Below are 10,048 nucleotides of genomic sequence, written 5' to 3'. Positions count from 1 at the left end.
GAACGGGTTCCATGTAAGATGCAATCGTCATCAGACATATCCTGTTGAGGCCACAGTGTGAATATGGTGTTAACCTCTGGCCCTAAGAGTTGCCCTTTACAGCAGAATAATGTAACTCGCAGCTTGCCACGTATTGTCAAATGCCTTGTGTTTAAATATGGGGTGATGGTGCCCTCTCCTGGCAGTAATAAATATAACTGCAATTAAAATCACAGGGGGGCAGTATTGAGTCTTACTGGGAATAAAAAAGGCAAGCCGTAACATAAAAATGAGAGACTGGGAGGTTTTGAGAGTTCTGCTATATTTATATACTGTATAAAAAAGAACAACACTGAATAAAGCAGTTATACAATAATTACAATAAAATACAGATAAAAAAACCCAACACATTGAGGTGCCTCTAGTTATTTGTGCCATTATAATGAGTAACAGAAGTTGTGTTAAATATGTTCTATCAATTATTGCCTTACTCAATAATAATAATCAAGTGTGATATTATGCAGTCGCTGCTCTTTTGCTTTGCATGAACAGAACAGTTGGAACGTACCAGCATGGTGGATATTCAATAGGTGCAAGATAAGGATTGGCTTCAAGCAGTGAAAAGCCTGAGTGATGATGTCCTGTGATGTCCTATGTCGTGGAATGTCTCTCATCCAATTAGAAGAAAAAATAAATAGTTTCACCAGACCTAACTATTGTATAATATGATATGTTTTATATATCTCAGTATCAATGGCAATATGCAACTCTATGTTATTCCCATCCAAAATGTTTTACATCAGAATACACGCTCTCTTCAGCTTGCAACTTCTGTCCCTCTGATGGCTGTTGCTCATTCTCTGGGTCCTCTTGCCGTGTCTTCTTCTGTCTCTCTGATGGCTGTTGCTCATTCTCTGGGTCCTCTTGTCGTGTCTTCTTCTGTCTCTCTGATGGCTGCTGCTCATTCTCTGGGTCCTCTTGCTGTGTCTTTCTTTTCTGGAAGGTCACAGAGCAGTACTGCACATCTCCATTATGGGCCTAGAGTCACATACAGTACAGAAGGAGATGCAATGAATGTTTTCATTATTATTTGCAATAAAGGAACACAGTTTATAATGTTTCAGTTCTGTTGAAGGGGACTCAATGAATGTTTTCATTATTATATTCAATACTAAAGGAACACAGTTTACAATGTTTCAGTTCTGTTGAATCACAATTTAATCATCATTAGTAATAGTATATGTACTCTATGCGCACATTAAACATCATTATTAATTGTATATGTACTATATGTGCTTGTATTTTGACTGCAGTACCTGATCATCCTGCTGATCATTGGCCTCCTCATCCATTAGTAGGGCACAACGTCTGAAAAGACTGAATCCTGTCGGAAAACCCTCAGTTTACACATAATATCCAGTATTCAATGTTTTCCATAATAAAGGAAAACTCACATAGATCTCCTTTTCCTGCGGTCACAGAGTGCTATCAGTACAACAACAACAACTACAACAACAGCAACAACAGCCGAAAACAATCGGTTTTACCAAAGAACCTCCGCTTAAACTCTCTCTGGTTTTACCGCTCGAGCTGCTGCAGTCACAGCGCTACACTATGGGGACATGCACATGTGGGCTCATAAACATGTGCCCATGCGCCATAGCTGCCTGGCTGCACTAATTTTACATATCACAACCTCATTTCCTCAAAATGTTTGCATCGCATGCAGTGTAAAAATGGTAAATCCCACCTAGGAAAGAATAAACTATATTTAGACATCATCATGATCCGAAAATGCTTTTATCTTACCTGGGTCTGAGCGCATATAAGATGCACTGAGACAAAGTGAAAAACTGCCCTGTGGTTAGACCAATGAAAATATGTAATTCTTTATGTAAATCATTCTCCGCATTCCCTGGACGAAAGAGGAGAGGGACTATCCAATGTGTTATCAGTGCCCAGTTCAAAAGCCACCATCTACAATGACATGGGTGCATTACTGTGGTATGTGCAGATTGCACATCTTCAAAGGCAGACTTAAATGTGAATGATATATACAGGTTTTGAGAAACATATGCTGTCATTCACAACATTTTTTTTCCTCAGAGAAGAGCTTTAATATTTATTTCAGGAAAACTAAACTGCCAAACTGCACTCTGCACATTACAACAGTGAGTCCACAGCAGAAGAGTCCAGGCACTAAAATGGCCTGCCTGCAGTCAACACCTGCCACACTGGATGCATCATAGAGCGAAAAACACAATTACAAAGACCCCAAATTGTTTAGCGGCTAAAATCGTGTATTTGCAAGAATGTGCGAACATACTTGGCTTTCAGTTCCCAAATATTTACAGACTGCTGTTTAACAAACATGTGAGGCCAGAAAGAGGCAGACATGAGCCTTTCACAACTGTTTGATACAAATTCAAAATGGACATGTTTTTCTTATTCAACAATTGCCGTCATCTAATAACAACCTTCTCAATTAAATACAGGATTTACATAATGTGCACACCAGAATATTGCTTTTATTGACATTTTACACAGCATCCCACCATTTTTCGGAAATGGGGTTGTAAATAAGTGATCGTTTGGTTTATGTTTAGTTTTAGTCTCTTACTTACTGTGGCAGCGCTGTATCAGAGGCCTCTTTTTCCTGGTGCATATGCAGTAGATATTCAATATTACAGATATGAGCAACGCTTCACTCAGGCAGAACATTACAGGGATGTATATGTTTCCATTTGTCTGATCTGAAATCAAACACAGCAACACAAATACACAGTACCTATGAAAATAAGAAGTTCAAACAAAGGAATTTACCAAATGGTTTGTCATATGAATTTGCAGAAATTCTACTCTAAAATCACGCTTTATATAGGCTACAATTTATATACAGTGGGGAACATATGCTTTTTTAGATCAGTTTCTTTAAGGGGATGAATACTTATGCAATCACTTATTTTGCATTACATATTTTTAATTTGCTTTCACTTTGACATTAAAGAGGGTTTTGTAAAAAAAAAAGAAAAGAAAATTGCTTTCACTTGAGTGTTTTGTAAAAAGGCCAAGCTAAATTCACAAAGATTCCATTTATTAAAGCAATGAAAGGGTAAAGGCAGAGACTATTTGCGCCCGGGTGGAAATAATCAACAATACTATTTACACCCGGGTGTAAATAGTGTAATAATCAACATTATTATTTACACCCGGGTGTAAATAGTGCAATAATCAACTATACTATTTACACCCGATGTCTAACGTCCATGTACAGTACCCTGTCAATAGGCCTGTGTATTTACCAGCTCTACAGTAGGCTAGGCCTAATTTAGTTCTTAACAGTTTTTAGCTGTTTTGCCATGTCTGCGTTACTTGGAAGTGATTTTACAAATATTAGGCTAATGAGTGGTCATGTGGTAGCTTGATCAAAGGCAAGCTATAGTTCAAAGAGTTGTGTTCTGAGTTGTCTTCCAGGCAGCGCTGCCACTGTTGACTTAACCTCCAAGGCACTTAATCCTACTCCTAACCTTAACCCTAACCTTAACCCATGCCTAACCCCATCGCCTTCCAGGCAGCACTGCCTTGAAGACAACGTTGGGGGCTCAAAACACCATGAAACCTTTCTACTATCCTAATTCTACTTAACTGTACTCATAACTGAAATAAAACTAGTCAATCTTTGACAGGTTCAAAAAGCACAAACTCTTATTTGCCGCGAGGTAACGTCATCTAAGAAAAAACAAGTTGTTCGTACTTTGGCATGCAAAAAAATAAGACATTACTTTAACTGAGAATCAAACCTGGGTCCACGGAGTGCCAACCCAATCACCTAACCGCTGGACTACACTTTGGTATGGCAATATGTGATACTACTAATCTTTGAATGACGTGTTATGGTTGCTAGGTAACGGTAAACAAACTAAAAGATCGTATCTCTTGATTTTGCTTACAAACGGACGACTTTACCCATTCGCTGAACAAGGTTTATGGACATTTAGCACCACTTTACCATCTGAAATATTGTTTTAATAATCCTAACTTGTTAGATTTAGGATTTAGGTTGGCCATCCCCTGCCAAGATGGTCCCGCTATGTTGGATTTCAGGTTTGGGTGCAAATAAGAAAATGCCTCCATTCCACTATTTACACCCGGGTGCAAATAATCACTCCGAAGGGTAAATAACCTAGGGGTGAATACTTTTTATAGGCACTGTAGACGCACACACACTGCAACAAAATAAATTCCACCTGAAACTGTGATTTGGATACAAAACGTTTAAAAAAATCTACCAAATCGATTTACATAAATTCCTGAAATTGTATGATTTGCACAATGTATAGACGCTTCTTACGTAAACCAATAGATTCTTGTTGACAAAATTGATTATTCTTGTCTAATTGAAAATCCCATAGCCCCTGCCCAAAATACAGGCTGCATTGCAATGTAGAACATAGAATATTGGAGAAAGGGCAATTCTTACCTGGGCATTGAGTGATGTTGCTTGAATTCATAACCAAACAAATGTTTTCAGAACCATCAACACAATTAACTCGATGATTGGAATTCAACATACAGTAGAGCATAAATGTCATGCTGACAGATTTCTGTATCACAGTGAGAGCATGTTAACGTTGGTTTCGTATTTGTGTGTTAGGAGGGGGATGTTGGGGGACGGACCTGTTATATGGTCAACGGCTAATACAAAAATAGACATCTTTCCTCTCAGAGCCTAGCCTTTTTTCAATGTGCATTTAAGAATACACACATACTATATTTAAGGACACACACCCACACACACACACACACACACACACACACCCACCCAACCCACACACACACACACACACACACACACACACACAGACATCAAATAACCTACTTAAAAACCACATGACAGACAGTTTAGACAGAGTGGAGTGTACATCTGTTTCTGATTGTGTCTGCTGTTTCTTGCAGTGTTTGATACAACTGTCATGTGTCGTTTCCATTGTTCCTCTTTTGTACTATGCATTTGATTTCACTAAAACAAAACATATCATCCAAAAATACTCTTTCCATAATGCTCCATTAATAACAAATACTAGTCATCTTATTATAAGCCACCAAACACCATTTTTAGATTAACTTTTTTCTCCAAGTGTTTTTGTTTTCTAACACATTAGTATTCATATTCCAAGCAGTGGTGCAACAGGCTGCAGCACTAAGCAGTGGTGCAACAGGCTGCAGCGCTCGTGCCATGAACAGGTCTGAGTGCCCACGGGGACCCAGGTTTGAGTCCGACCTGCAGTAATGTCCCGGTCCCACCCCATCTCTCTTTCTCCCACTTGCTTCCTGTCTCTCTCTACTCTCCTATGAATAAAGGCAAAAAATATACTAACAAAAAAAAAATATATATATATGATTTTTTTTTTTTTTTTTTAATCAGATATGCAAATATTCTGGGCAAAACAATATCTTCATCATGATGATCCATTTGACTAATCAGGGCATTTTGTCATGTTAATAGCAACAAAGATGTTAAGTCACTGGCTCAATAAATTAATTCTACTTGTATTGTATCTTATCTAATACTTAAATAAGAAATGATTTACTGTAAGAGGATCAATCTGGAAATCTTCCTTTGCAAATTGTTCATAAGTCTGTTATACATGTGATTTAATATAAAAATCTTCATATTTATATTTCTGGATTGAATTGAACCGGAAAGCTGAGAGATAGAAGCATCTAGAATGACCAAACGGGATTGGAGAAGGAATTTATTAAGACAGAGTCCCAATGCAGTGGGTCACTGCTGGACAATGACCAGGTCGTCGTCCTCGTAGTGCACTGGCCAGCCGTCCTGGCAGGCGATGGCGATGTAGCGCGTGCTCTTGTGGCCGCGGTACTCACACTTGGGGTGGCGCGCCCCGCCGCGGTGTGTGCAGCTGATGATGGGGAAGGGCTGGTTGCTCTTGAAGAGGTTGTCACGGTAGTGTGTGCCCGCCTCGCCGCAGATGCGCTTCACCAGCTGGGCGGAGGCCTGGATGAACGTGTTGGTCTCCTTGCAGTTGTTGCTGTTGGTCTGGGTGATCTTGCGCGAGCGCATCTCTTTGTCGCAGATGTACTCGTTCATGTTGCTGTTGATGTGCTGGGTGACGAACTTGTTGTAGCGCTCCTTCACCGCTGCAGACTGGCTGTGGGCACTCAGGGAGGCAGACAGGAGAAGCCCCAGGGCAAACAGCAACCTCTGGCCACTCATCGTGGAGGCTACAATAACACAGGAAGACCAAAATGGCACTTCAGAAATTCCATTTCAGCTTAGTTTCAGTTTGAGCCGTTTTTGTTCATTGACATTAAGTCTTCACACCATCTCAGAAAACTCCTCAGAAAACTCTGGCCCTAAGGCCTGAAACCCTTAGATAACAGTGGCGCTGCAAAGCAGAGAAAAGCCCAAACAGAGAGAACCTGAGCAAACTCATCTCAAACAGAAGGTATGCCCTGCAGCTGAAGCTTAGGCCACTGCACCAGTTATTGACAATCTATATCAAAACAATGTTGCAAACCATAAAGTTGAAAATACTATATCTGAAATGGGAAAAGTAGAGCAGAGATTGATCTACAAACAATCCAAAAATATATAATACTGTACCCGACAGTGATGTCTGAACTGTATGTGTCTTCTTCTTGGTAGTGGTGATGTACAGATTTTGATGTCGCTCACCTGGGGGAGATAACTGCAGCCCAGTCCAACCTCAGTACTTACAAGGTACTTATTGCCTTGTTTTGGACTGAAGCAGTTGACAGTTTTATGCACTTCTGTTTCCAGACTGTGTGCCGTGGGTACTCTTTGCCTCTGATGCAATGCAATGGACTTTGAATGGACAAAAAGCCCTTGTAGAGTAAACACTGCAACCACAGCCGAAAGCAAAACTCTGAGGACAGCCAGGAGCTTTAGCACCACCCTGTGGTGAAACTAGATAATATAAAAGTCTATTTGATATACAGTAGATGGGTTAGGGCACTCTGGGACATGTCTCCACTTTGTGATTTGACGTAGCTTTGCCTTGATTCTTCAGTTTAAAATAAATTTGCTTCTGAATGTGAACTGCAATGCAGCCATGGTGGGGTCGGTGAGTTCACTTAAGGTCTGTTGTGTCTGTTTGTTCACCTGATAACCAGCCAGACTGAAGTAGGTTGTTCACCTCAGATGCACTGAAGAGGAAATATTCCCTCCTATAGTCGAGAATTTCATTGGCCACTAGATGTCACCATGCAATCTTCCATTCTCCATAATGACCATTTAGGTGAATTCACACCAAAATAGCACACACCGCTCCTAGGATTTGCGCAGGAACATAATAACTGGGTGCAAAATATACTCATTTGTTTATGTGTGTGTGTGTGTGTGTGTGTGTGTGTGTGTATGTGTGTGTGTGTGTGTGTGTGTGTGTGTGTGTGTGTGTGTGTGTGTGTGTGTGATCGTGTATGTGTGTGTATGATTGTGTATGTGTGTATAATTGTGTTTGTCTATGTGTGTATGTGTGTGCGCACACACCAGCATTGTAATGCACAGTGCTCCCATAGTTAGTTACACAGCACAGAACCCTGCCTTTGAGAAGACACCTAGTGTTTATCAGAATATAGAAGCCCTACTTTTACCCATGCGAAATTACACAAGAGCATATTCGTGTAAGGACATATTCATCCTCCCAGGAACACCACTAATATTTGCTACTCTTACTAAAGTGAAACAGCCGAGGGCAAGTGGAAGAGAAACTATTCCCAAGACCTCAATTACAGAGAAAAATGAAGAAAGTGCTCAGACAAAGACAGCACATCTACTGTAAATGGAGGGCGTTAGCACCAAAGACAGCTAATACTACAAGCCCCTCGCCACCTAACTCAATAGCTTCATTTACAAAGCCCTGTGCACACCCCCGAGACATCTCCACCACTGCAAGGAGAGTAATAATGAGAGATTCATTTGTTAGACAATGACAGGTGCGTGTTGCCTGAAGCAACTCAAAATGGCAAGACTAGTCCAGAGGGACTGCGTTCCCGGGCCTGCATTCACAGAAGGCTAAAAGTAGATCCTACCTGGCGAAAAGAGGATAAACTAGTAAATAATGGCAATATCAGTTTTAACTTCAACTTTTTTTTTTTTTTTTTTACTAAGAGTAACTCACTAAGTATTTAAGCACTACAGTCTTGGAGAGTGAAGAAGTAGTCGAGAGGGAATGTATTTAAGGATTATCTCCTAATCTCAACATAGGTAGCAGGGCACTAACATTTCTCACCCACGCAAACCAACTCTCTGGGTAGCACCTAGCTGCCGCTGCTGCTGCTGAGAGACTCAATGCTTTGAGATTCAGCGGTGTCTTGAAAAAAAGAGAGAGATTTTACTTTTTAATTAATCTGCTTGTGTTGTGTTCTCAGAGTTGTGAAAGTGGTGCTTTGAGGGCTGAGAAGATGTGTTCAGAATCATTCCGTAGTTGGCGAGCTCTCGCATTCAAGCTCAGCCACCCAATTTGGCAGCTGCTTTCAACTGTTGCAGATTTAATTCCCATATTATTAGAGTTACATGTTTATGCTATTCCAAATGATTATGACCCTTCCCATTGATGAAGTGGCTACATTTATAATGGCACTTCAGTCCTAGCTGCGACTCACACTAATGTTTTGTCTGTTTCATCTGACATTATACACTTTCATAGAGGAAAAAAATGAACGGACAGTACAAAAGCCAGCATTATGCGAAAAACAGTGTCAGAAGACACACTGCCGACAAACAAACTGTTTGAATATTTCAGAAGGACGCCCCAGCCTTGCCTCATTAAAACCTTCCTCTACGAGAGTCTTTTCCTGAAGTGATATAAAGAGAGAGAGAGAGAGAGAGAGAGAGAGCGAGAGAGAGAGAGAGAGAGAGAGAGAGAGAGAGAGAGAGAGAGAGAGAGAGAGAGAGAGAGAGAGAGAGGGGGGGGGGGTCTGCTTTTGCTGTCAGATGGCACCCTCCACTCCCCGGCCCGTCTGCCTATGAGAGTAAGAGTTGGCCCCAGGGAGTATTGACATGGCTGCATTGTCTGGCCTAATTGCGGAACCCATTAGCGATCTCCCATTCCGATGTGCTGACAGGGCAGGCTCTCACAGCCAAGGACATTAATTGTTCCCTCTCATGTTTTCTTTTGTGCCACTGTTTTTATCTTTTCCACTGTACTGTCTCCCAGTGCACAGTGATTTAATTCATAGCATCGCATTAAGGAGACGTAAGAAGTGACAGACAGAGAGGAAGACTCCTAGAGGTGTGTGTGTGTGTGTGTGTGTGTGTGTTAGGGGGGGGGGGGGGGGTTAGATTGATTGACTGGACTGATTACAGGACTGATTTGTTTCTTCTAAGGAGGGAAGTGTGACAGTTTAAAACAGTTGTAGTTTAAGCCCCACACTGTTCAACATTTGAGTCCAACAAGGGTCCAGGACTCCTTGGTTTTGGTGTGACAGACAAAAGAATGTAGAGAATGTACAGTACAGTGCAAAATGTGTAGAATAAAAAGATGGTCATTTATGTTTGCAGGAGAGACTGGTCCTTCTAATATCCCCTGGGAGTTCCTGTCATTCACTAGTGAAGCCACTCAACAGTGATTGTTTAATTGGCCCATGTAGTAATGGTGCCAATACTCTCTTTCTCTCTCATACACAAGACACACACACACACACACACACACACACACACACACACACACACACACACACACACACACACACACACACACCCACTGAATGGACCAGGCCTTTTTTTCCATCCAGCACATAAAGTCCAAACTGGATCTATCCATCACTTGGTGTGCACCTGCGGTCCTGAGCCAGATCCATGCAAGACATCTTTTGAAATGACCTTTCATCTGGCCATAGCCATATTACACACACTCCTTTTATCTATTTCATCTCATATTTTTTTAATCTGTATAATATATAAATATATATGTTTTACATATGCCCCCCCCCCCCCCACACACACTCATTAGACCTAGAGAATAGCATTTCCACAAGGATACTTTTTTTGTGTTTCCTAATAGAGCACCCATTACCCTTTTAA

At 41.0% G+C, this 10,048-nt stretch overlaps 2 protein-coding genes across 4 annotated transcripts; both read right to left on the bottom strand.

Moving 5' to 3' along the window:
* Nucleotides 1-51: 51 nt before the first annotated feature.
* LOC134095827 (drebrin-like protein) lies at nt 52-4,791 on the bottom strand. 2 transcript variants are annotated; one of them, XM_062549523.1, is made up of 4 exons: nt 4,460-4,791; nt 2,604-2,767; nt 1,296-1,363; nt 52-1,017 (listed from the first exon to the last, which is right to left on the bottom strand). In XM_062549523.1, the coding sequence occupies exons 1-4, from the start codon at nt 4,465-4,467 to the stop codon at nt 754-756; spliced, it is 504 nt and encodes a 167-aa protein (XP_062405507.1). In that variant the 5' UTR covers nt 4,468-4,791; the 3' UTR covers nt 52-753. The 2 variants fall into 2 exon arrangements, with proteins under 2 accessions (XP_062405507.1, XP_062405506.1); XM_062549522.1 differs by having other exon boundaries at nt 2,604-2,732.
* Nucleotides 4,792-5,718: 927 nt separating this feature from the next.
* LOC134096115 (ribonuclease-like 3) lies at nt 5,719-6,824 on the bottom strand. 2 transcript variants are annotated; one of them, XM_062549869.1, is made up of 2 exons: nt 6,680-6,824; nt 5,719-6,225 (listed from the first exon to the last, which is right to left on the bottom strand). In XM_062549869.1, the coding sequence occupies exon 2, from the start codon at nt 6,215-6,217 to the stop codon at nt 5,765-5,767; it is 453 nt and encodes a 150-aa protein (XP_062405853.1). In that variant the 5' UTR covers nt 6,218-6,225; nt 6,680-6,824; the 3' UTR covers nt 5,719-5,764. The 2 variants fall into 2 exon arrangements, with proteins under 2 accessions (XP_062405853.1, XP_062405852.1); XM_062549868.1 differs by having other exon boundaries at nt 6,608-6,801.
* Between the last annotated feature and the right edge of the window lie 3,224 nt (nt 6,825-10,048).

Source organism: Sardina pilchardus, chromosome 11, assembly GCF_963854185.1.
Source record: "Sardina pilchardus chromosome 11, fSarPil1.1, whole genome shotgun sequence".
Classification (NCBI taxonomy): Eukaryota; Metazoa; Chordata; class Actinopteri; order Clupeiformes; family Clupeidae; genus Sardina; species Sardina pilchardus.
Note: the sequence above shows the minus strand (reverse complement) of the source record. Positions and strands in the feature narration are given on the sequence as shown.